We start from the raw sequence: 26,504 nt of genomic DNA on the forward strand, positions 1-26,504 counted from the left end.
TATTCCTAATCGTTGATAAAAAGAGCGTAACTTGAAATTACGTCCATAGTTTCTTTTAAAGGGACAGACCGGCTATGTAAGGTAGTTGAACTGAGTATACAGTGTTGTGGAAAGCTTCTTTAGGATTCATTTGAGACATATAAAACTTTTTTTAGATCTGTGAATACTGAGTTTGATCGCAAATTCGACATTCAAAACTCCCACTTTGGGGGTGGATACGTTTTCAGAATCGTTTTTTTTTTTTTTAAATTAACCCTATTCCTGCTGTAGTTTTTTTTACATAACTCAAAAAGTATTAAAGTATTGGTCTGAGGCTGTTGAAATTTTCTGACTTTTCTTACATATCCAAAGCCCTCCATTTAGGCCTAAAACCGGGATTTAATACTAACTGCCTGAGTCCTTAGGCACACTGCCTGAATGACTTTTTTTTTCCTGTAGCAAACTAAATCTTTGTTTTGACCCACTTCCACTTGTCAGATTTTGATAAAATTTAGCTTTTTGGAAAGCCTTTGACATAAGGAAACAAATTGCACAAGTTTTGCGAAAATAAATTGCAAATATTTTGCAAACAACCTGTCAATGGAAATTTGCACATTTTTAGTTTTTCTTGATTAAAAATTAGGTTATTTAAAATTTTGCAAAAATTTTTGCATATTTAAAATGGCATGGTCAAGGGATTTTCAAAAATGTATAATTTTTCATTTTTTGGACAAATTTATTTTTGCAAACATTTTTACCATATAACTGGATTTTGCGATAAAAAATTCAATTTTTGCAAATTTGCAATTTTTTTGCAGATTCTAAAAGTAGAGCACAAGAGCTTTCCAATGATGTATCATTTGTCATATTTGGACATCAAACATGGGATTTAGAGGGGGGGTCAAATTGACCCCCCCCCAGCATATCCTGGTTTTCAAGTACCCCAGCAGAGATAGGGTTAAATAACGACGACGAAAAATAAAGTAAAAATCATACAGTAATCTAATTGGATGGTTGGGAACATATTTCTCAAAAGAAATTTGTGAATAAATCAATGCTAGATTCAATAATTTTGTTTTCATCATTATATTGAATTTCTTATTTTCTTTGAATTTATTCGCAAATTTCTTCAATACTTCCAGAAATTTTGCAGAAAATCTTTGTGAATAATGAGAAAATAGAAACAAATAATTGAACAAGATTACTTATTTTCGATGATAAGATTAATTTTTATTGTCTCAACCGGTTCCTAAATGACTAATTAGTTTACTGTAGAGTTTTGTTTACTTTTTTGTCGTCGTTATTTAATAATTTAAAAAAAACCGATTCTGTAAACATATTCACCCCCTTAGTAGGAGTCTTGAACGTCGCATTTGCGCTCAAACTCAGGACCTTTAAAAACAACACTGCATACTCAGTTCAACTACCTTGCAAAGCCGCCTGTCCCTTTAATAAAAAAATCATACATTTTTTTTTTGGTAAATCCAGAAGTCCTCCAAGAAGTAGTTACAAGCCTAAACGAGAAGATAGATTGGCCGGGATTAAGGAAACTTAAATATAAAGATACTATTTCATGAGTAAACATATATAAAACTTAAAACGTAATTCACTCCCATTTCTAATTCAATATAAAATAAGTACTAGCTGAAGGGCCCGGCGTTGCCCGTGGAATTAAAAAAAAAATATTTAAATTTTTTTTTGATTTAAAAAAAATTGATTTTTGAAAAACACAAATTTCATAATTTGTTTAGTCTATGTTACCCAATAGGGTACCCATGGGTTCCCTTAAAAAATTTCAGACCATTCGGTCCAGCCGGAACATATATACGAATGTCTTGTTTTATTATATAGATCTAAAGATTGAAGATTCGGTTACAATGTTATAATGATTTTGAATAACCAGAAATATAATTTTGGTTTAAAGTGATTTACAATTTAAGTCCATTCACTTACAAAATCAATGTTTTAGAGGTAATTTTATAAACGTTTCGACACTTGTCTACATACAAGGGTGGTTTGTAGATTTAACAAGCTTTTTTATAATGCAACAAATAGAAAATTTGAATTTTAATATTGATCAAAAATGAAGGAATCTTTTTTTAGAAAACTGTGAACCAATTAAACTTTATAGTACAGTTTTGTACAAATAATTTAACTAAATAGCGCTATTATGATTAAATCGAGTATATAAAGAAAGCATACACGGTGAAGAAGAGTTTCCAGAAATATTGATGTCAATTTTAATCTTATATTTATGTTTAAAGGCGAGGGCAACTGCTTGTATTTTTAATGGAGTGTGTTGACTTAATTCTCTCTCAACCTTCTTCCAGTTTGTTTCTCCAGGCTATCCATGAGCATTGAGCAATATAAAACAGATAGTGGAAATCATTACAGAGTTTTCACTTTCGTTTCAACTGTAATTCTCTATTCTCGCCGATATTAGATGTAAGAATGCAACACCAGGTTGTTGTTTAGTTATAAGTTTTCACCCCCAGGGCCATCATGAGAATTTAAAAATAAATGTTAAAACAGAAAAATTTGATTTAATGTTACATGTCCTCATATCTTTGTAACCTGATCGTGAAAACCTTTGATATTTAAAAATGTTCGACCTTACAAAATTTATAGTTTGAAAATTCAAAAGTTTACACCATCAGGTTACAAAGACGAAAAGTAAATTAGGTTTTAAGGCGAGCGATTAGTTCTTTCACTGACTGTAATCACGTGGTTTCAATCTTATATCAAATTTTCGATCTAAAATTTATGTTTTCGAATCTTTGTTTTCGATTTTAGTCCTTTTTTTGAACATGTTGGGAAATTGAACATTTTTCCTTTATCTCTCTCCACCAACAACTAAGAAGACATTAAAGCATTCTTTAATTATACATTAATAACATTAATTTAGTTTAATACAGTTTAATAAATACAGTTATGGTGAACAGGTTTGGCTTATATTTGAATAGCTTAATGAAAAAAAAACTATTACTTTTCTTTCTCAGCCTGTACTTCTGAACGGACAACTACATGTTAACATACATTTATATTTAATCAACTTACGCTTTATAATATCAAACATGTCAGCATTTTGTCAATATTTCTGAGGGTTTATTTGTAGTATTATAAGTAAACATATTTAAAATTTATGTATTCATAGATTTAAGAAATTTGTTAGGAAAATATTGGATTTTTCCTTGAAAGGCGGAGATTTATTAGTTTCATCTCTCAAGGAAAGGAATCCTTCTAACGTTGCCTAAACAAAAATTGTATAAAAACGGAAAAACGTGCAATTTTGAGATTAATTTTATTTTTCAAAGGAATTGGATCTTTTGCCCCAAACTGAAATTTTAAATCCCTATATCTACACAGAATGGTGTAAACCTTTGATATTTCTAAAAGAGTTCATAGTTCTAATGTCTACGACATTAGATTTCACGGATCAGGGACCAGGGTTAGGGATTTGAAAATCTGAGTTTGTGACAAAGACTCAATTCCTTTGTCGCCATTAGATGATTAGAGTGTTCTGTATATTTATCAGACTTACTCTGAGATCATTGGTTAAACTGTTGCCAAATTTATTCTGAAATCATTGGTTTAAATTGTGTCAAATTTATTCTGAAATCATTGGTTTAAATTGTGTCTTTGTCACAAACTCTGATTTTCAAATCTCTATTTCGTTGCAATCTAATATTGTGGACCATAGCTATTTCAAACTATAAAGTCTCTTAGATTAAATAAGTTTGAAATATCAAATGTTTATACAAACCGGTTGCAATGATATAGGAATTATAAAATTTGAATGTGTGGCAAATAATCAATTCTTTTATTCTGAGATCTTGGTTTCAATTGTGTCAAAGTAGTAAAATTTTGCTTTTGAAAACAATACCAAAGTTTTGTATTTGAGAATAGGTGATGTGCTCATGTCTTCTCTTCTGTTCTTGATCATCTTGAAGCTGATTTCCAGATCGTTTACCCCACATCCCTGTCAATGCTTGGTTCGAAAATTAAGAGAATTTCTTAAAGGGAAAGACCGGCTATTTATGGTAGTTGAAATGCAGTATTGTGTACAAATTCTTCAGTATTCATTTGAGATGCATATAAAACGTTTCTACGATTTATAATTACTGAGTTTGATCGCAAAGTCGACTTTATAATCAATTCTTTTATTCTGAGATCTTGGTTTCAATTGTGTCAAAGTTGTAAAATTTTGCTTTTGAAAACAATACCAAAGTTTTGTATTTGAGAATAGGTGATGTGCTCATGTCTTCTCTTCTGTTCTTGATCATCTTGAAGCTGATTTCCAGATCGTTTACCCCACATCCCTGTCAATGCTTGGTTCGAAAATTAAGAGAATTTCTTAAAGGGAAAGACCGGCTATTTCTAGATATCTAGATATCTAGATATCACCCACATATCATCCACATATCATCCAATATCACCCACATATTATCCATATATCAACCACATAAAATCCAAATATCATCCATATATTACACATATAATCCAAATATCATCCATATATTACACATATCATCCAAATATCATCCATATATTAGGCATATCATCCAAATATCACCCACATATCATCCAAATATCATCCATATATCACCCACATATCATCCAAATATCACCCGGTCGATATTTTTACAACCCCCCCACAATACTGCATACTCAGTTCAACTACCATGCATAGCCCACGTGGATTTAACGGTTCTGTCAATATTCCAGAAAGCTGTGACTTTTGATCACAATTTGACCCATTAAACAAAATTTTTAGCTTTTTATCTTATATATTTCTTTGTCGGCATATACGTTTTAAATGAAAAGTATAAAACAAAAAAATTTATAAGTTTAAAGATTTTTTTAATCATAAACCAAAAGGGGTATGATTTAAAATAGAAAAAACTGAATGCATCTCACTCTAGTTGGTCTGGGGTGAGCCGGTCTGTCCCTTTAAGTTTTTGTCAAAAATTCGTTACTTTAAAGAAACTAATATCGTAAATTTAACCGACTCTTCAGACAGAGAGAAAAGTCCAATTCACAACGGTACCTTAAAAGCTTTGTCTGATCAAGAATGAATAAGATATCCATGTTTCTCTTTTCTGAAATTTGATTATTTTAAATTGTGATTTATCTTTAAACTATATCTTCTATATTATGGATAGGATAAAGGTTTCCAAGGAACTGTTGTGAATCGGGCGTGGCCCTTTTTGAAATGGAGGATTGCTAGAAATTTTAACGACAGTCCGTTTAACAGCGTCATTAACGAATTACAATAAAACCCATTTATCTGAGAAATGTTGATTATCTTAACTAAAAGTATTTCTGACTTTGCGTGACATGGTCTGAAGAAATCATTTAGTAATTAACTCATTGCACACACATTTTCATGAAAATATGATTTGATATGATCATAATAAGCAATTTTTTCGTGTGCAATTTTCTTAGATATGGTAGGTTACAAAATATATAAACTACATAAGGATATTAATGAACAAGTTGAAATGATAATGGAGATATATTCGCTTTTCTATCTTTATATTAAATACCTGAAATGCAGGCAAGTTTCTACAACATAGATTACCAAAAAAGTATTATAGATGCGTCACACGCCGGATAAAAATATAATTTCCCCGGCATCTAATTTTAAATAAATTCCGATTAAAAAACAGAAAAAAAACTATATATTTTTATTGGATCGAACCAAGTTTTTACCCCTGAGCTGTAACCAGGTTCGGGATCTTTTTTCTTTTGGTGACCCAGCAGGAATAAATTTCCTTATCTTGTATCCTAGAAACATATTAGAAGTTTTAAGCCTGGTAATAAAATTATGAAATCAGAGGTCAACACTTGTGTTTGTCATATTGTCCAGAACCCGCTCAATTGGTGCACCCCCCCCCCTCGGGGTTTAAATGCGGTCTTTCAGAGGATTTCCAGAATATCTTTAAAATTAAACTTAAAGTTTACACTGTTGATAATGGGATGTATAAGATTTAAGTTAATGTGTTTATTATTGAAACGTGTACGCAGATTGTACAGAAAATATGTCATGCCATGTCATGATATTGTCAACTCCTAGAACGATCGAAGACCTTTATATTATATAGACTTAAAATCCTATTTTTTTTGGGAAAAATTCCCTTCACACAAAATGTTCTCTATCTCTTGCTGTCCAAACTTAAATGTGTATATCTATGAGAATGAAGTTACCCAAATTAAAAGTTTTAACCAGGGGGGTGGTTAACGTTGATATTGCGCCGAAAAATTTTTCCTTGAAAAAAAATTGTTGACAAATTCACTTAATTTTGGACTGATTGATTGGCACCGCAAGGACATTTTTTTAACTTTCCTTAAAAATCAAATTAAAGAGAATGGGCATTCTCTCTACTTTGTCTTAATATTTTTTTTTCGAGGGGGGTGGGGGGTGGGGGGTGGGTAATCTCCTGAACCCCCTTAAACCACCTCTGGCGTTGTTAATGTTTTTTAATGGAAATGTTTTGTGATTTATACATACTGTGTGTGGGACAACAGAGCAGACACCGTTCATGTTTAAAAATGATCTTGATACCTATAAATGGTTTGTACCAATGATAAGTCAGTCCTCGTTTTACTCCAAAATTATCCTTAGAAGCAAAACAAGTTTAGAATCATTTATAATCCAAAGTATTTCTGAAGATGGTTTGCATTGCCGACTAAATAACGTTCACAAAATGCATTCCATTAACCTAGACAAATAAAAACTTCCTTCAATATAATCTAAAAATAAGTGCCAACTCACGATACTTTAGTTGTCGAGGTTTAATGGTAAGTAAGACTTATTTTTTTAACTTTACGAGGTGTTCCAATAAATCTTGGAATTAAGAGATAGTGAAGAACAATTAAACTGTGTTTAAAATTTCTCATTTTACAATTTAAAGGTAAACAGGATGCAATCAAAACATATAAAAACATCATGACAGCTTTCCTATAGTAGGCATCACCATATAAAATCAAAAAATCATTTACAGAGACGAAATCAAATTAAACTCCCATGTTTATTGGGACACACTATCATATTACATAATGTTTTATGAATCTTTTGACATATATATTTAACGTGATTGAGTTTATTCTCTTTTCCATGGCTTAGCTCAAAAATCCATAACTAGTAATTATAGATCTTATTATTTATAATATTATTATTAATTATATACAAAATCTTTTATCTTTTTTATCTTTTCCTGGCCGGTTACCCTTTTAAAAATAAGAATAGCCGACCAACCTCGGATAAATATATGGGAGTCTCAATTTCTATATGCTTAAACTCATCATGTACAGTGTACAGAGTACAGTGTACAGTGTACAGTGTACAGTGCACAGTGTACAGTGTATAGTGTACAGTGTACAGTGTACAATGTACAGTGTACAGTGTACAGTGCACAGTGCATAGTGTACAGTGTACAGTGTACAGTGTACAGTGTACAGTGTACAGTGTACAGTGCACAGTGTACAGTGTACAGTGTACACTGTACACTTCCAAGAAAATCAACATCATTAAAACGGTTGCTTTCCTTGTTCTTTGGTGTTTTTTCTGTTTCAACTAAATCTCCATAGATCAAAAGAAAAATAATCAATAAATTCTTAAATCTATAAAAATGTCTGAAAATTGTTTATAAGATAGCTAGACCATGTTCAATCTAAGCCTCAAAGGTCTAGTTTACTTTCGTTTGACTGGGTTTCATTGAATTCTAGTTAGATCATTTTTCGTCTAAAAAAAATAGAATTTCATTGATAAAAATTTTCCTTTGTGTTCTGCATTATCTCCTAAGATAAACTCATTGTCACGTTTCACCAGAATTCTACTGAAAGTTGAAACCATAATTTTATAATAAACCACCGAACATAATTCTTACAGGTTTTAATTTGATAATTTTGACATTTTGTTTACAGAACAAAGTTAGTCTTTTCCACAAACGTATTCAAATATTCTCATTTAGGAATTTTAAAATCAGAGTTTGTGACAAAGACTTGATTCCTTTCGTGTGCGTGAATAAAGTTAATTTACTTAATTTTTTTAAATAACGTATTTTCTAAAATCAATATATAACATTTATAATAAATATTTGTTGTAATATTTACTTGCTATCCTCAAAATCCTTTTCAACTTTTTGATTACTCAATTCTAAAAAAAGAAGATTGAAAAGACAGTTTTGTTAAATCCAAAAGATTATTCGCATAGAACAAATTCGGACTCGGAGAGATACAAAATCACACAAAATCACAACCTCTAGTGTCTACGAAAACGATTTAAATGTTCTCCAATAGTTCGGACTTCAATTTTATTAATTTTAGTTTTTTTTGTTGTGTGAAATAAAGTAATCATATGGTTGTCCAACGGGCCTTCTCTAATAAAGTTGTAAGTGAAAAAACACAAAATCATGAAATTTATCTTGATTTTTTAATAAAAAAGCTAACAGATAAATCTCCGCCAAAAAATGACAACGAACAAAAGTTTGTCAATATTCTTTCTTGTTTACTGCCTGTCCTTGATTTTTTCTAAATAAATTAACCAAGGGTTTGTGTTATAATTTAAATATGCAATTTACTCCATTTTTCAATAATTTTCATATTTTTCATATTTACCTTCTAACGATTGGACTCTTTTGCCCCACATCCCTCTAAAAATTCAGAAAAATCATATATTGTTTGCTGAAAATTACGTTCAGGTACAATTAGTTTCTCTTCATACTACAGGTCTAGAATTATGAGAAAGAAACATGGTCTGTAATTTTTGTACATTTTTGAGAGAAGATTTCCAGAAAGGAATTGAATTTTTGCCACAAACTCAAATTTTCTAATCTCCACATATTTGCAACCTGGTGATGTAAACTTTGATATTTCAAACTTTTGATTTTAGATTATTTAATCTAAAAGAATTCATAGTCTGAAATATCCAAAGTCTACGACATTGTGTTATAAAGATATAGGGATTATACGATTATGGTTTTTGTGGCAAAGACTCAATTCCTTTCACCGGGTTCTGAAATTAATGAAATAAAATCAAAATTGTTTAAAACTGTTTAATACTCAAAAAAGCTCTTTATAAAAGATCATCATTTCCAATACGCCTTGTCATTTATCATTTATCGGAAATCAAAGACGATTTTCAATATGTATCTTTTATTTCTATGTTAGTTGGGTCTTCCTGATAGGTCAAAGGAATTGAGTTTTTCCCACAAACTCTGATATTTTAATACCTTTATCTTTGTAACCCAATGTTGTAAACCTTAGATATTTCAAACTATTAACTCTGTTATATCATGTTAGATCCTGATAGATCAAAGGAATTGAGTGAGATATTTTAAACTAAACACTCTGTTAGATCATGTAATCTAAGTTCGAAATATCTAAGGTTTACACCACCAGGTTGCAAAGATAAAGGGACTGGAATATTCAAGTTTGTGGCAAAGACTCAACTCCTTATCGTTGAATATTATGAAAAAATGTCGGATTGAATATCTACAGTGTATAAAATGTCGGATTGAATATCTTAGCCTTTAGAAAACAATTTTCTAAATGCTCATGTTTTTTATTATTTATTACCAATCAAGCTTTCTGCAGAAGACCGTTTCCCCCAGGTTCCTCTAAAAAATATTCTTTTTATTCATAAATGTCAACAACTAGCCTTTAAATATCTAAATAATTTGTTTTGTTTTTTAACCTGTGCTTATTCCAATCTCTTTTAACTAACTCTGAAGGTTCTGAAAATAAACACATCAAATTTTAAGTGTAAATAAACTAATTTATGTATAGTTTATATTTTATAATAATTTTTAATTAATTTGTTTTGAATTTGATTATTTCTCTTGCGGCTTGGCGCAACTATCTTAGAATGCCACGCACCACTCACATTTTTCAAAATCAGTTGAAACGTTTTCTAAAAAGATAAAATATTGTAAAATATAAACTATATACAAATGTGTAGCGAAAGATAATCGATGACTATAGGTTATACTATCTGAATGATTTGTTTGAAATTAAATGGATTTTTTTACGGTCTAATTAAGTCGTATGTTGCAATTTTCTGAATTTGTATGGGCGCTAAGTTATTCGGTATGAGACGTCTTTAACAAGTTTCTCCTTATAGACGCAACAGATAGAAGTAAGATTAGTAGCAATCAAAAGCGCTTTTTTTATCGCATTAAACCTATACCCCCTTTCATTTTTCGCGAACACTCTCTTTAATCTGATAAATGATGTTGGAGATAACCTAGTTTTTCTTGCTTGAAATCTGTTAAATTCTGTTTTTCTCCATTGTATCTAGAGCAAGAAATGCGCAAGTCACTTTTGTGAACAAACCACAATTGCAAATAAACCATTCAAAAAAATATAAACATGGAATTCTAAATAACTTTTTATAAGACAAAGATTTTGAGGAAACCGTTGTGAATCATACGTATCATGAATACTATACTATATATATTCGTTTCTTTCAAAACATTTCACTTCAAAAGAGCTTATTAACCGTCTCAAAATTGATTTTTCTAATTACTATATCGTTGCAACATGGTTTTGTAAGAACTTTTATATTATATTTTATATTTTTATTGTTTTAAACCTTTGTGACAGAAACAATCTCAAGAACTGACGAGGGTCAACCCAGACCGAAATATATTTTCAATAAATGTGGAACTAACATTTTACTCTACAGAGGTTTGGTCCAATCCATCACCATCACCGAATTTTAAATTAACCAATGTGATTGTAAAATCTAAAAGATTTCATGGTTTGAAATATCTCAGGTCTCCGATATCAGGTTGCTAATATGTAAGACTGGGAAAATCTTTTTACAATTGTTAGACAGTGTCAATTCAAGAATGGTTTCCATGTATCACATAAAAAAGTACCTTCTAAACTACTTTCTGATCTTTTACCCCATGTACCTCTACAAAAAGAAAAAAGGTTCAATTAATTTTGCTTCGAAAAATTTGTTAATGTTGATTTAAAACCTGTGTTTATTCCAATCTCGTTTGATCAGCTCAAAAAGCTCTAAAAAAAGGTTAGTTTAATAAAAACTGTATAATCAATTTAAATTAAGGCAATAATCAGTGGTGATCTTTTAAAATGTTGTTTAAAGGTTTTTAAACTTTTATAATCCACCACAAGGTTCCAGCATTTCAAAACCGTTTTGTGTTAAATTTAGCTGTTATTACACTGTGCAAAACCTTCATCCCAAGAGAAAATTTTAGGGTAAAAACTATTCAGCGATCTTTTTAAAAATATCTTTTTTTTGGTTCGTTTTTGCGTACACGCAGTTTTTTTTTGCAATAATGCAAGGGAAGAAAATGTTTAGAATGAACAATTTTCAAATTTCTCAGATTTTGTTGAAAACTTTAATATACTTTAATATACTTAATATATGGTATATATTCTTTAAAATTGTCGAGTATTAACCTGATGCAGATCGTTTTCCCCACATTCCTCTAAAATATTGTTATTTATTATTCATGACTAGATTGAGAAAATAAAGAAACATTAAAGGGCCAAACTGTCAAAAGAAGCCCGAATGAAAGAAGGGTCGAAAAGCCCGAGAAAACCTGACACCAAACTATATATTTTACCTGGACTTATTCCATCCTTTTTTGACTTTCTCTGACGAATCTAAAGAAACTGTATCATTGATTGATTTATTGATTGATATATCTGTAAAAACACCTGAATTATCAGATTCCAAATATGTTTCTGCTCGCTTCCCCCACATTCCTCTAAATTATTATAATCATTTAAAGGATGTTTTTTTTTACAAACTTAAGGAACTGTCTTTGTAATTTCACGTGACCCCCCAATGGTTCTTTAAACCTTTAATGGGGAAGATGAAAAAAAATGGAATTAAAATTGCTTTTACAGTCTCTTAAAATTCTTTTTTAGATTGGAATAACAGGATGTATGTATGATAATGAAATCAGTTTATCAAAGCCTGTAATTTGTTGGTCTTGTTTTAACCTTACTTTCTAAATTGACAAAGGAATTGAGTCATTGCCACAAACTAAAATTTTCTAATCCCTATATCCTTGCAACATGATGTCGGAAACCTTTGATAATTCCAACTTAAATTATATGATCTTACAGAATTCGTAGTTTGAAATATCTAAAGGTATACAACATTGGAATGCAAAAATATAGGGATTATTTTCATTTTTCCTTACAGTCCCTATAATAAAAAATACTTTACCATGAGAAGTATTCTCTATTCCAGATTGATGTGATCTTTTCCCCCAGGTTCCTCGGAGCAGTCTAGAACAGTACAGTTTACATTCTGCTGTATATAAAATGCACAAAATAAAAGATTGAATTTTTCTCTACGAAATGAACAATTTTAGTTTATGTGAACAGAGGTTGGAATTTTAAAAACAAAGTGGATTAGTTAAACTAGGTAAGACGTCTTGTATTGTGCAACCAAACAGATTGAACTACATGGTGCAAGCTAATATCGGTGACACAACATGAAGTAGATTAACCAGCCATGAGTAGATCTGGTAAATCTAACATTCATGCATTATAATTTACATAACACCATTAACACAAACAATACTTAAAAATATGGTGCTGGTTTACCAAATTCAAAAAATACAAGTTTTTTTTTAATGTTATCAATTTTCATTCCTCTCTAATACAGTGAAAAAAGATAAGGATTACATTCATCAATAACATATTATGGGAGGTATTGTTAACAAGCAGATGTAGGGGATTATTTCAAAATATGTTGGTCCGTCTTCAGTCTGCAAACAAAGAGTCTCAACATTTCCCTTCAGAATTCAGCTCTCTTGAGAGTGTCTCAGATGACGCTCTTTGCAAACTTCTCCACGATCCTTTCTTCAGCTGATCTAGACCTCTAGGTTTGGCATCAAAAACACACATTTCTCAGCGAAGGAGGGATGGCTGCTCTCAAGGTAAAAAACGCAATTTTGAATGGCACCCATCAATTAAAGATTTTTTAGGCGAAAAATTGAATTTTTCTGAAAAAAAACTTGGAAATAAGTTAACTTATAAAGATGTTGAGATCTATTAGACCATCTTAAATGAAACCTGTATGTGTATAGGTAAAAAGAAGATTAACATTTACCAATAATCTTTAATGTATAAGCTAAAACAAATGTCGTCAGTTTGCCTAATCAAAACTAAAAATCGCCACAGGTTACTTGGACTGAAATTTGCGATTTTTCTCATGCAAATATCTTAACAAAGACAGTAAAAAAAAAGGAGTAGCAGAGCCCTTTTTAATTTTCGGTTTTAAAGTACCATTTATAAAGGACTTTTCAGATAAATTTTCACATTTCACTCCAAAACCCTGGGAGCAACTCCAAAATTCTGGGAGCACTCCAAAACCCTGGGAGCAATTCCAAAACCCAGAAAGTAGCCATCCCTCTCTCAGCTATTTCCCAGAAGAAAAAACCAGTGGATTTAGCACCAGATTCTTGGCAGGCCAGAAAATTCCAAACTGTTAGAGATGACGCGGTTCTGGAACTTGTCCTGGAGATACTCCAAACACTCTTTTTTTTTCGCTGATTTTTAGAAATTCAGTAAACTACCATAATAAGCTTTCCGCGTTTATTTCCAAAACGGAAATATCACAAAAAAATGAAAAAGTTTTTAAAGTTTCGAAATTGACAAGATTAAAAACACACTGTTTTTGAAGAAAAAAATCAATCGTTAGACGTACAATTATAAATTTTTTTTAAAAAGAAATTTGTAAGGAAAAGACATATAGATGACATACATATGTATTATGATAGTACTCTTGATCCTACTGCATTAGTTTACATATCTATAATATGAGTTACCTGGGGAATTGACCCCAAGCTCGTTTTCTCCTCTGCTCCAGCAGCTGAGAGCCACTGCTTCCGGGTTCAAAAGAGCTGTTCTTGATGCTATCCTCGTTGGTTAAATCTAAAATTATACTATGAGGGGCCTAAGTGAACCAAAAAACTCAAAGTTTTGCCAATTACTTCTTTAAAACTAAATATGAAGGGCATGCTGATGTTCTAAAATTTACGTTGTGCATGGCCTAAATAGAAAAGATAAACATACTGCGACACTTTAAATTCGACCCTGTCTTAAAATATGATGCATAACATTTTTTTCCGTCTGAATCTATGTGCTACAGTATTTTGTAGAAATGAATAAATGTTGTTTTTAAACCAATTAAAGGTAATATTAGCTTAAATTTTATTTTTATGATATTATGCGAGGTAAACTTGATATTGTGCGAACAAAGGAACAATTAATTAATATTTCTTAAGAAAATGACCAGAGATTTTTTAGCAGTAGCCAATAATTGAAGTGTTGCAAATATTATTTTATCTCTAGCTAAGCAGTCAAATGTTCATATTTCTTGTCTGAGTTAGATATATGCAGCTAGCTTGCTAACTTGGTTATTCAACATTAGTTAGATAAATACCTAATTTTGGAGTTATAAAAAGTCGTCTTCAAAAATAAATCGCCCAAAAATATCGGTATTTGAGTTCTTGGTTCGGCACCGTAGCTTTAGGTGGCTATTTACAAATTATAGATATACATATTTGTTCTAGACTTATCTTAAGTATACATATATATATATAAAATAAAGATATAAAATACAGAATGTCGGAATTTTTATAAAAAAGTTTTACGTTTTATGAGCTTTGAAGAATTGCGTTGCATCTGTGAAATAATATAAAACTTGTGATCAATAAGTTTTGCTGAAAAAAATAGGGGTACTTGTCTCAGCCCTGTAATTTTTTTGTTTGAAAGATCACTTTACTCTATACCGGATTATTTTTTCGACCAGTTGATGTCAATCAGATCTTTGTTATAATGTATGAAGCCTTCTACTGATGGTAAATCAGGTTCGTTGTCACAGCAAGAAAATTTTCAGTTTGGTGAGTATAGAAAGGACTTTTGAGAATATTTCTGGTTTTAATTTACATTTGAGATCCATAATCAATGTCATCTCTTTGGTCCTATGGTCAGAGAATTGATGACAGTTTTAGCCAAGATCTTTGTCATTTTCAAATCTTGTTTTACAATGTTGTTTACAATGTAAAAGCAAATATCAAACTGTCTTGCAAACATAGTTCTTGAACTCTTGCTAATATAGTTTGAACAATTTTCATTATTATCGACTATGGTCTATATTATTATTATTATATTATTATTATCGACTATCAGTCTTCTGCCGACAAATTCAGTCTTCTGCCGACACTATCAGTCTTCCGCCGACACATCAGTCTTCTGCCGACACATTCAGTCTTCTACCGACACATCAGTCTTCTGCCGACACATCAGTCTTCTGCCGACACATTCAGTCTTCTACCGACACATTCAGTCTTCTGCCGACACTATCTGTCTTCTGCCGACACTATCTGTCTTGTGCCGACACATCAGTCTTCTGCCGACACATCTGTCTTCTGCCGACACATTTTGTCTTCTGCCTACACATTTTGTCTTCTGCCGACACATTTTGTCTTCTGCCGACACATCTGTCTTCTGCCGACACATCTGTCTTCTGCCGACACATCTGTCTTCTGCCGACACATCTGTCTTCTGCCGACACATCTGTCTTCTGCCGACACATCTGTCTTCTGCCGACACATCTGTCTTCTGCCGACACATCTGTCTTCTGCCGACACATTTTGTCTTCTGCCGACACATGTGTCTTCTGCCGACACATGTGTCTTCTGCCGACACATCTGTCTTCTGACGACACACCTGTCTTCTACCGACACTGAGAGGAACAACAACCTCTATGAAATGTGATTCTTTCGCTATGGCAGGGATAAATACTTTCACTGTTATCCTACATTTATATAATAAGTGCAGACCAGGAGTTGGGATATGGGCCAAGATAGTTCTGGAAGCTGTGAATGGGAAGGAGAGACTGTAACCTTCTCATCAGTAACCAAGCCAGTAGCCGCAGTGTACTTAACCCCAGCACCAAGAAGGAGAAAGAAACCTTCTAAGGTGAAAAAGGAGAAGAAGAGAAAGAAGACCTGTTTGCAGAAGAGAAGGCAGGAGAAATATCTACCCCTGAAGAGGCCTGGTTGAAGTCTACAGCTGAATTAGAATCCTACACCCATCCGGGCTTTGTCAGGTCAGATCAACAAGTTAAACCAGTTCAACCGAATACAAACTTTACTGATCCCTGCAGTACAGAAACCTTGTGCAGTACACCTTGAAGTACGGAGAAGGGAAACAATACCAGAGCTGAGGAAGCCGCTCAAAATCCAGGAAAGATAATCAAGACCCCAGTACTACAGCCTGTACCTGCATGGAGAGGGGGAAGTGTAGGTAGAGAAAACCCTTCTCTTGCCTCTGGGATACAACTTGGCGATACCACGGACATAGACATAGATACGGACATGATAAGGATTGAGAAGGAGGACAGTAAGAGTTTATGTGCTAAATGTGATTGACGGTCATCTTGGTCTCCAATCTACAGATCTGGGACAATCTGCAAGGCAGAATGTGCCTGGGTTGCACAAAAAACAAACCCTACATGAAGCACGAGATGGGTTGAACCGAACCACATGAAAGAATGCAAATCCAACCCGCATAACAAGATTAATAAGCATCTGGTGAACTTTTCTGTTTGTTTAAATTGTGAAAACCTGTTTGATTATGAATGCAACCCTGCCTGTCCACAAGCCAAATCTAAACACCCCTGTGTATAATAATGTTATAAACTAAGAAAATTAAAAAATGATATATTCCCTTCACCACTAACAATTATAATCTATATTAAACATTTATGTTTGATAAATCTGTAATATGTATGTATCCAGTCCAGACATGTCATAAATCATAATTCTTTTAGTATTTATTTGTTCGTTCTTAACCCCATTAAACCACCATTAAAGTGCATAACATCGTTTTAAACTGCATTCTGGATCATGTTTCAGGGTTCTGCCTGGTTTTTGTATCGTTTAGAAGTCCATTTTTTTATATCGAGTCTCGAACGTGTCTTGTTTCTCTGGTCAATATTTTAGATATTTATTCCTATGCTGTGACCGGGAAGCTAATCCACCTTCAGGAGAACACTCCTTACATCAAAACAACAATCCTAGTGCTATAGCATTGAAAGCATACAACAAATTGATATTGTTAGCAATATGAATTTAATTTTGGGTGCTTTTGATACCTTATTCAAATGATTGACAACTTGATGTCAACCTGACCCAAAATGTATCCTGTAGAGAAAAAGTGAAACATTGTGTCGAGCTAAGACTTCTTAACAGGTTTTAAGCGAAACTTATTGATGACAACTCGTCCTCCGTTAACTTTCAAATGTCTTCTTTGTTCTTAAAGGTTGTAATGCTAAAAATTAAAATAAATCCTGTATCATTAACAAGATTACCCAAAAGGTAAGACTTCAAAAACGACCGTACAGAATTTATTCGGTTTGTTTTCTTTTATTTCTGGTTTTCTACAACTGTATATACTTTTTTCTTTCACTTTCAAATAAAAGTATAAACCTTCTAGAGAATGGGAAGTACCGATTCACAATGGTTCCCTTCAAACTTTTATCTGATCAATAATGTGGAAGATATTGTCGTTATTTTAGGTTTAAAAGTTTTTACCTTTGATAAATCCTATATGTTTTCCTGTAGAGAAAAGAGAAGCAAATTCAGTTTATAAGAAATACAATCTTTTTGCTTGAAATATACATAAAGCCTAATTGTGCCCCAGGTGTTCCAAGAATGAGAATGAGAATGAGTAAATTAACTATTCTTCAATATCTATTAAATACTTAAATAAATGGTTTTTTATACAGCCTTAGAATACACGATGGAGAAACTAGATAAAATTTTATCTTGCAAGAAAATAATTATGTATTTATTTTTGTAAGACGACATTTTAGTTGAATCTTCATCAAAGCTTTTTATCAGTAATCTTGAATTTATGAACCGTTCTACTTTCATTTTAAACGCGAAACTTGAAAAAGAAAATTTTTCTGTAAACAAGCAATTTGTGAAAGAAATACTGTAAATATTTCAGACGTGAATTATTTACAAAAACAAAATACATTTAATTTCTAATGCTTTTTACTGTGTATGGATGGGATTACTTATTATACGGCTTACACTAAATTGTTTCCGTCAGAACTTTAAAAAAGCTTTCTTGAAGCTGTATTTATCTTCTTAAAAAAATCGTACAAAAGACTTCAACTCAACCTTTCTTCCGATGTTGGTATTTAAAATTATTTAAACATTTATCTGATCAATAATTTGTAATAATTTCTCCAGTTCTCCAGTGTTTCTCCAAAAAGAATTCCGCATGTCACTTTTGTAGAGAACCCATAGTTTAAAAAATCGTTCTCTAGGACGGACCCACTCTTTCTTTAAAACTATCTCAATGGTTGAATTTAGTCTTTTACTGGATTTATATTAGCAAAAAAAAGAGAACCAAGTGGAATGTAAGAAGAAAACCTTTAATAAGTTCTGTACAGTCGTCTCTAAATTAAAGTCTCATCTATAGTGTAAAAACTTTGTTTAGGACTAATTACAATACAAATAAAAAATTAGTTATGAATTTGTAATTGAAATAAACTATATAAGGGGAAAGATTAGATAAAACTGTTTAAGTCGTTTATACACTTTTAATCTTTTGTTATAACATATTCCATACAGAGCTGAAAACTTTAGAATGGTGGATATCAAGATTAATGCTTTAACTTCTGGTTTTCTAAACCCAAGATTATTTTAAACGTATTCGATATCCAAGAAAGAAGTTTTAAATTTAACCAATCAGCGTGTCATGTTAAGATGTACTCTTTAACTTTTAAAAACCCGGTTTTGATTTCTGGAGTTGATGGTGTCATACCAATCGAACTAAACATGGATTGAACGAACGTTAGTTTTGGATTAATGTTTACCAACACTAACGTTCAATATGACAATAGTCCTAAAATATGTTTTTTAATAATTTCATATTAACATGATTAAATGTATATTTGTTTAAATGCTTTAAAAGCCGACTTGTGATCAGCTGACTTTAATTCAGTCGGATATTAGTCCAATCGATATAGCATCGTATCCGTAAGTGTTATCAAAAGTAACTTTTATTCAGTAGAAATATCCAAAAAGAGGATTATAAGAGGAAAATCAAAAGTGTGCACATTTGATAATCAGATTAAGCGATCGTGATTAAGGATATCTCATTCTAAAGTTTTCAGCTCTGGAGATAGATTTGTATTCTCAACTGCAAACAAAAATTTTCAAGACTGGGTCTACTTCTAAACAATGTCTTGGACTTTGATTTTACCTCACTAACCCACTTATACTTTATGTAGACATACATTCTAGAAGCATAAATTATTGCAGTTTTTAAGTTTACTTTTAAAGAAGTATATTTGGCAAAAATTTGCGATTTTTTCTGCGAATTTAGGGATCAAGCATTGATCTTCATCGTATGCATATCTTCTACGAATTTATTTAATGCCCACATTGGATATCAAGAATAATCAATCGCTGAAGATTGAGAAGTTCTACAAAAAAAGTTCCTGTCTTTGAAGTTTTTGGTTTGATTTGCCATTATTTTAGTCTTTGAGGGAGTTTTACTAAATCGAGCTGTCTCTCTTTTTAACTATTTTTTAATCGTTGCAAATTTATTAAAGAGATTGTTCAAGTATTTCATAATTCCTCAATTTTTCGAGACTTAACCACTCAAATGTATTTCTGAGGACCAGAGTTATCAGAACTTTTCAAGAAAATGTCCATTGCGTTTCTGCTTAGTGTTTTGTTTACGTATAACTGAGATCTAGTCAACTCTGGAAGTCGGTCATCAAACTTTTATACAGTACCGTCTTATCATCAAACACAAAATACTTTTATGAACATTTAATAACCGCAACGCGCTTGCTTATAGCTTAAGTTTAATGGGAATAATTCGCAAAATTCTACTAGATTTGTGTTTGAGATCATGAAAATCTTAGTTTGCAGTGGTAGATAATCATAAAGAACGATGCCTAGGCCAAACCATCTTTTATATTTGCTATCCCACCCTATTCTAAAATTTGAATGATCCGTACCGGCACAACACGTACTGCAGACCAGTCAGGCTATACCCAGTATAGAGTCAACCCAGCACGTTTTATGCAACAAATGTAGCATGTCAAGATCACAGTGGATATTATAGTTGAACACTTCCTTCAATTATATTTCTTTTAACAAAAAAAAGGTTTTGACAATTAAACCTTGGGACATGTGCCCTATATGGTTACCTGGAGACAGCAGATCAGCTCAGCAGTCAAATATTCTATAATTAATGTAGGATTCTGTTATAGAATGTTTGTTCATGTTTGAGGGTGGGCATGTATTCTTTATTTCTTGTACATAAATGTATTACAATGTAGACAATGTGTATATATTTGCAACTGCCGACTTTATTAACATATTATACAATTTTCCGTAAAATATAAATATTCACAAATATTTCTGATATATCCCGGCCATACTGTTAAACTAAATAAACAGCTGATATTTGATTAATAATCGAATGTGATGATCCAGATAGGTGTACAGTGTACAACAGTGTACATGTATGTCAGGGGTAGAGTATGTACAAAATCTTCATTTTCCTGAAACAAATTATTTAGAAACTGTGCCATTTGCTTGTTTACTGAAAAGGACACAGTTGTTCGTTGTTTGAAAATGTGAATCATATTGCCATGTATGCATATTTTTAAAAATAATCAAAAAAAAATTTTATTTTAGAATAACAATATTTTGAATATCACTTAATTGGATGATTTGATTCTATGATATTATGTTAAAACTATTTCAACGGATTATTTTCTTGACTTTCTTTTAAAACATTTATGCATTGAAATTACTCATATTCTCATATTAAAAAAAACTTAATGTGACAGGAATTTTCAGAATAACTTTTCAAATTTTAAAAATAATTTTCTACGAACTTAAAAATTCCTACAAAAAAGTGAATAACATTTTGCACTGTGTTTAGAAATAAAGAGATTTAAATTAAACAAATTAACATTAACGTATCTTTATCGAAAGAGTACCATAAACTATTCGCAACGTCGATATTGCCGGCAAATAGTGGGGATTCAGGATAGATAGCAGAAGAAGATCAAGAACTTTATCCAGCGTGTATGTAAATGTTGCAATCAGATCTAGGTATGCATGCAGATTTTGCATTGCTTATGATTTGTTTATGATACTCTTTTAAAAAGGGATCAGTTAAAATTATACGGATTTTCTCTGTAACAATTGATTCTAAATTGTGAAATGTCTCTTAAAATAAAGTGAAAGTTTAGTTGATATACAATTAAACAATGTACACAAGATAAATGGAAGCCATTGTTATTGTGTAAAAAGAGGAACAATGTTGAAATATAATATTCATGTATTAATATAAAAAGGGTTTCCAGGATTATCAATATTAAAAAATTTAGCCTCAAGTCGATCATTTATCTTTAGTTTTAATCAAAGCAAAATTTTAGAGAAAGTAATTTTTGGATTTTAAAAACTTCAAATACAAAAAACTGTATTGTCGATGTGAAATTATGCAAATTTTCATATTATTTGCAAAATTGCAAAATAGCGCTCGAAAGTTGCAGCTGGAAACCCTCGAGTTGAAACCTGGTTGGATGAAGATTTTATGTAAATATGCTTACCTACTCCACCTGAAATATGTGTTAATGTTTATTTACATTTTAGGAATATTTTATTGTTTATTGTTTAAGGGAGGGTTAAACAACGAAGTTTTAAATTTATCAGGTTTTGGTGTCAGTTTTTCATTTTGATGTGTCAGTGTGTCAGAGAAAGGATTTTTCAATTTGCATTTCTTCTTAAAGGGACAGTAAGCGTACTTTCAAGAGACCCTCCATGGATAAATAGCAATTCCCGATTTACAACGGTAGCCTTAAAATCTTTGTCTATTCAAGTGTAAATTATAAATCCATATTTTTTCTTTTAACTGTTTATTTTCATTTGTGGTTTCTCTTAAAAAATGACTTAAGCATTTCTTGCTCAATGGGGAAATTATGAGAATTTGATCGAGTCAGAAAACCGACGGTATTTGCTACATGTTTAAATCAGATTAAGGTTTCAAAGGTACCGTTGTAAATCGGACACTGTAATCTTGGCATGGAGGGACACTTACATTACGCTTGGAGTTCACATAATGCGTTCAAATTGAAGCAAAGCGTGAACAAATCTGTTCTTTGCTTTCTTTTTGGCGATATATGATTTACTAAATAGGTATATATACATATATATATATATATATATATATATATATATACATATATATTTCAGAACACCATTAAATTTTTGGGTTGGTGACCTGTCTATGTAAATCTAATTGAATCTCAATTTAAAGACTAAAGCTTCGATTCATTAACTTTAGTCGGAGCAAAAGTGATGAAGATATTCTGAATTTTTTTCATTTGAAAATTAATAATCTATTATTAAAGACGGATTTATGCAGCAGCACTCATCAGATACGGAAGAAAATGAACAGAATTTTATAATTTTTAAGAAATAAAATTGAGGCTATCTTCCTCTTATTTTTACTCAGCTAAAGGTTTAAAGTGTACTGTTGTGAATCAAGCATGTTACTCTTTAATAGAAGTATCACACTGACAGTTTTTTAATATGTATGTAAAGATATGAAGAAAAATGTCGACCGGCAGGCTAGTACCTGAGAACCCACTGTTCCATGCACGTTTGCCAACACCACCGGAGAAGTTGGAAGTCCAAGCACGCTTTCCCAAACCTCCGGAGAAATTGCTGTTCCAAGCTCGCTTTCCAATTCCTCCTTCAGGACGTGTATATGTATTCAACAACTTTTCAACGTGTGTTAAGCAATGTAAAGGGGATGTTTGGGGAAAAAACGGATGAGAAATTATTTCTGTATTTAGTCAAGGAAAAGGAAAAAAATTTAACTTTGAAAATTCGCGTTCTTCTGGCATTTACGAAAACTGCAGATTTAAACAAAAGTTTGCTTTTACTTGTGTCCATTTTAAAGTTAGAATATTGCAACAGTAAAACCTAAACATTCCCTTTAACTAATCCTTCTCTTCTGCTCTATGCTAGATTCTACCTGAGAAGTTATTGTTCCAGGCCCGTTTACCCAACCCACCGGAGAAGTTTGAGTTCCAGGCTCGTTTTCCTGTTTTAACATGTTCTTAGCCTTAACCCTACCACTACACTTTTCCTCTATAGATACGTTTCCAATATAATATGTTGATTCTTCAAAATTCTTTCAATAAAAAAAACAGGGACTCAAAAATTATGAAAAATTTTTGAGTCATCCGAACATAAAATTTAAATACAGAAAATCAGATTTTTTGAAGAAAAAAATCACAACCTGGAAGATTTTTAACAGAATTTGTCGTTATGTCTAATGATACACAATCAAAATTCTTGGAGTATAAGGTAAAAAATATCAAAAATTAGAAAATTTTTTAAAATATTAATAAAACTTTAGTTTTTTGTCCCTCTCCTAATATTTTTCCTAAAAAAACCAATTTTGTTTGAACTTCAAACATCAATTATAACAAGAAAATATTATCGAATTTTTGTATAAAATTCTTAAATTCCCGTCTTTTATTGGAAAGATAGAAAAAAAATCACCAAAAATAAATAAATATAAATAAATTTATATTCAAAATTCCAGGATATATTTATATATCAATCTATCAACCTATCAACCTATCTATCTATATATTTATCTAAAACATATTTACTAATCTATCTATCCATCTAGATATAAATATATAAGAATGTTTATCTATCTATCTATCTACTATCTATCTATCTATCTATCTAGATATCTAGATATCTATCTACCTAGATATAAATCTATAAGAATGTTTATCTATCCATCTACTATCTATCTATCTATCTATCTATCTATAAATCTATAAGAATGTTTATCTATCTATAAGAATGTTTATCTATCTATAAGAATGTTTATCTATCTATAAGAATGTTTATCTATCTATAAGAATGTTTGCCTAGTCCGCCAGAGAAGTTACTGTTCCAAGCTCTTTTCCCTACTCCACCTATTCATGTATAATGTATGTACGCAAGGAATGGTTATGAGGTTTACAGGGTGAGGTTTACATGTTTGTATTTTTTAAAGTTTATTTTTTTACTGTGACAAATATATGATGTCTTATTTATGTGTATTTTCATTATTTTAACGTAATGGCACAATTTTTGAAGTTATTAAATACATATAAACTGAATCATTTCATCAAAAAATGTCCCGGAAGGTTGAATATGTTGTTTCATTTTAACTTGATACCTGAACTTGTTGAAGCACATCTTCTTATAAACCTTGACTTTAGGTATAAAATATGGTGTGTATTGTGTAAACACATTTCACATGTACATGATGTACATGATGTCCGTGATGTACATGATGTTCATGACGTACAAGATGACGTACCTGAGAAGTTACTGTTCCATGCTTTTTTACTTGGAGCACTGAGATACCCATCTGACTCCGCATATCCATCCTAGTACGTAGACATATAGTAAATACTCTTTATATTGCATTCCATATCAACAATAGAATACTGTTCTTTATATAAACCATACAACACTGTACTTTCACTAGGATATGTACTATTTAAATTCTTCTTTTTAACTACTAGATAACACTGTACTTTTCTTAGTATATATAATACTCAAATAATCAAAACAGCCAAAAGCTATTTTCCACCTAATTGCTTTAAACTTGTACTGTTAATATAATCATCAATTTGTAATTTTAAACTCGTTTTGTACACAGATACATGTATTTTAGCAATCTATATATAAATTTGGCTTGTCTGTTTGTTTGTATCCAATAAACGTCAAAACGGCTGAACCGATCGGGCCCAAATTTTTTGTGGGACCTCACGTGACCCCAGGGAAGGTTTATGAATGATCAAAATTCTAAAAATTTGTGTTTAAAAGTTTTTATTTTTGAAAAATTTTGAAAATGCGCAAAAAAAATATTATGAAATCCGCAAACTTTTTTGTTTTTTTGTTTTATACTGTACAAAGAGAAGATGTTCAGAGATAAAGCCACAATTAAAAGTTGAAATAGAAGATGGGCGCGAAGCGCCCTAAAAGCCTAGTAACTGTAAACTTCTTTCTGTCTTTGCTAAATCATATAATCTATATATAAATTTGGCTTGTCTGTCTGTTTGTTTGTTTGTCTGTCTGTTTGTATCCAATAAACGTCAAAACGGCTGAACCGATCGGGCCCAAATTTTTTGTGGGACATCTAGGGACTCCAGGGAAGGTTTATGAATGATTGAAATTTCAAATATTTGTCTCCATCAAAATTCGATCGTCATTAAATTTTTAAAAATTTTGAAAATCCACGAAATTTTTTGTGAAAATCCGCGAATTATTTTTGTTTTGTTTTACGATGTACACAAATAGAACATGTTCACAATTAATTTAGAAGTCGCGCCCTACAAGGCTAGTAAACTATATCTTATCTTATCTTTATATTCTGACTCTTCTAAGTACATGTACTCTATATATCTCGTACTAATACTGTACATAACTATACAACAATTAAATTGCAAGGCAAATCCTGACTAGAAAGAGGGGCGCGAGGTGCCTTAGAATTCCAGTGTTAAACATTATAAAACCATTTAGCACTGTACTTGTCAATTCTGTAAGGTCATGCAGAAACTCGTTTTAGTATAGATTATTTAAATCATACAGCTCATTACCAATTCTTGTAGATATGGTAATTTACATCAAACAGACATTACAAAAACAGTAAAAAGGCGCTTAGTTTTTACCATGGTTATAGTTTTACTTACAAATATATATATATAAAAGGAATAAGCTATAGGTATACACCCATAGCTTTGTTTACAACTAAGGCGTATACTGCAGTTTCTGGGAGTAATATAAACAAAGCTGAGCCCAAATAGATTATCAAGTACAATAGGTGGCAACAGAGAAATGGATCAATTATACACGACGTCACAAGTGTCAAATATAACAAGAAAAACTAAATTTTCTCACATTTGTTGACATGTTTTCCAAGATTAAATAAAAAAGTGTAAAAACAGAAAATAAAGAACAAATAGAATTGTACTTATTTTAATGTAAAATCAGCATTTTAATCTAAAAATCACTATTATCTGCTATATGCTAGATTCTACCTGAGAAGTTATTGTTCCAGGCCCGTTTACCCAACCCACCGGAGAAGTTTGAGTTCCAGGCTCGTTTTCCTGTTTTAACATAGTGTCAAATATAACAAGAAAAACTAAATTTTCTCACATTTGTTGACATGTTTTCCAAGATTAAATAAAAAAGTGTAAAAACAGAAAATAAAGAACAAATAGAATTGTACTTATTTTAATGTAAAATCAGCATTTTAATCTAAAAATCACTATTATCAATAATTTTGTAGGACACAAAAACTAGGTTGACACATGTGGCGTAAGAATACAACTATACTGAGAGTGTACACATTCTACGTTGCCATCTATTGTACTAGAATCTACTTGGCTCAGCCAAAGTTTAGGA

At 31.3% G+C, this 26,504-nt stretch overlaps 3 protein-coding genes and 1 long non-coding RNA gene across 4 annotated transcripts in view; all 4 read right to left on the reverse strand.

Moving 5' to 3' along the window:
• Positions 1-2,839: 2,839 nt before the first annotated feature.
• Positions 2,840-4,099, reverse strand: LOC111696820 (uncharacterized). Its single transcript, XR_002764167.1, has 2 exons — positions 3,863-4,099; positions 2,840-3,229 (listed from the first exon to the last, which is right to left on the reverse strand). It is a non-coding gene; the product is annotated as an uncharacterized LOC111696820 (long non-coding RNA).
• A 44-nt stretch (positions 4,100-4,143) lies between these two features.
• LOC111696819 (uncharacterized) lies at positions 4,144-8,629 on the reverse strand. Its single transcript, XM_023466567.1, has 7 exons — positions 8,599-8,629; positions 8,095-8,137; positions 7,759-7,817; positions 7,527-7,561; positions 6,545-6,599; positions 5,692-5,766; positions 4,144-4,298 (listed from the first exon to the last, which is right to left on the reverse strand). The coding sequence occupies exons 1-7, from the start codon at positions 8,627-8,629 to the stop codon at positions 4,168-4,170; spliced, it is 429 nt and encodes a 142-aa protein (XP_023322335.1). The 3' UTR covers positions 4,144-4,167.
• A 918-nt stretch (positions 8,630-9,547) lies between these two features.
• On the reverse strand, positions 9,548-11,750 carry LOC111696796 (allatostatins MIP). The gene is made up of 7 exons (XM_023466530.1): positions 11,671-11,750; positions 11,577-11,616; positions 11,410-11,438; positions 10,965-11,004; positions 10,863-10,900; positions 9,677-9,716; positions 9,548-9,599 (listed from the first exon to the last, which is right to left on the reverse strand). Exons 1-7 carry the CDS (start codon positions 11,714-11,716, stop codon positions 9,548-9,550), a joined length of 285 nt encoding a protein of 94 aa, XP_023322298.1. The 5' UTR covers positions 11,717-11,750.
• Positions 11,751-20,289: 8,539 nt separating this feature from the next.
• LOC111696788 (buccalin) overlaps positions 20,290-26,504 on the reverse strand; it is a 33,133-nt gene continuing 26,918 nt past the window's right edge. Inside the window, exons 6-11 of the mRNA XM_023466525.1 lie at positions 24,412-24,481; positions 23,975-24,022; positions 23,059-23,127; positions 22,657-22,773; positions 21,629-21,637; positions 20,290-20,569 (exon numbers count right to left, since the gene is read on the reverse strand). Coding sequence (XP_023322293.1) covers positions 20,562-20,569; positions 21,629-21,637; positions 22,657-22,773; positions 23,059-23,127; positions 23,975-24,022; positions 24,412-24,481 — 321 coding nt within the window. The 3' untranslated portion in view covers positions 20,290-20,561. The remainder of the gene's footprint in view (positions 20,570-21,628; positions 21,638-22,656; positions 22,774-23,058; positions 23,128-23,974; positions 24,023-24,411; positions 24,482-26,504) is intronic.

The sequence above is a fragment of the Eurytemora carolleeae genome, unplaced genomic scaffold, assembly GCF_000591075.1.
Source record: "Eurytemora carolleeae unplaced genomic scaffold, Eaff_2.0 scaffold108, whole genome shotgun sequence".
Lineage (NCBI taxonomy): Eukaryota > Metazoa > Arthropoda > Copepoda > Calanoida > Temoridae > Eurytemora > Eurytemora carolleeae.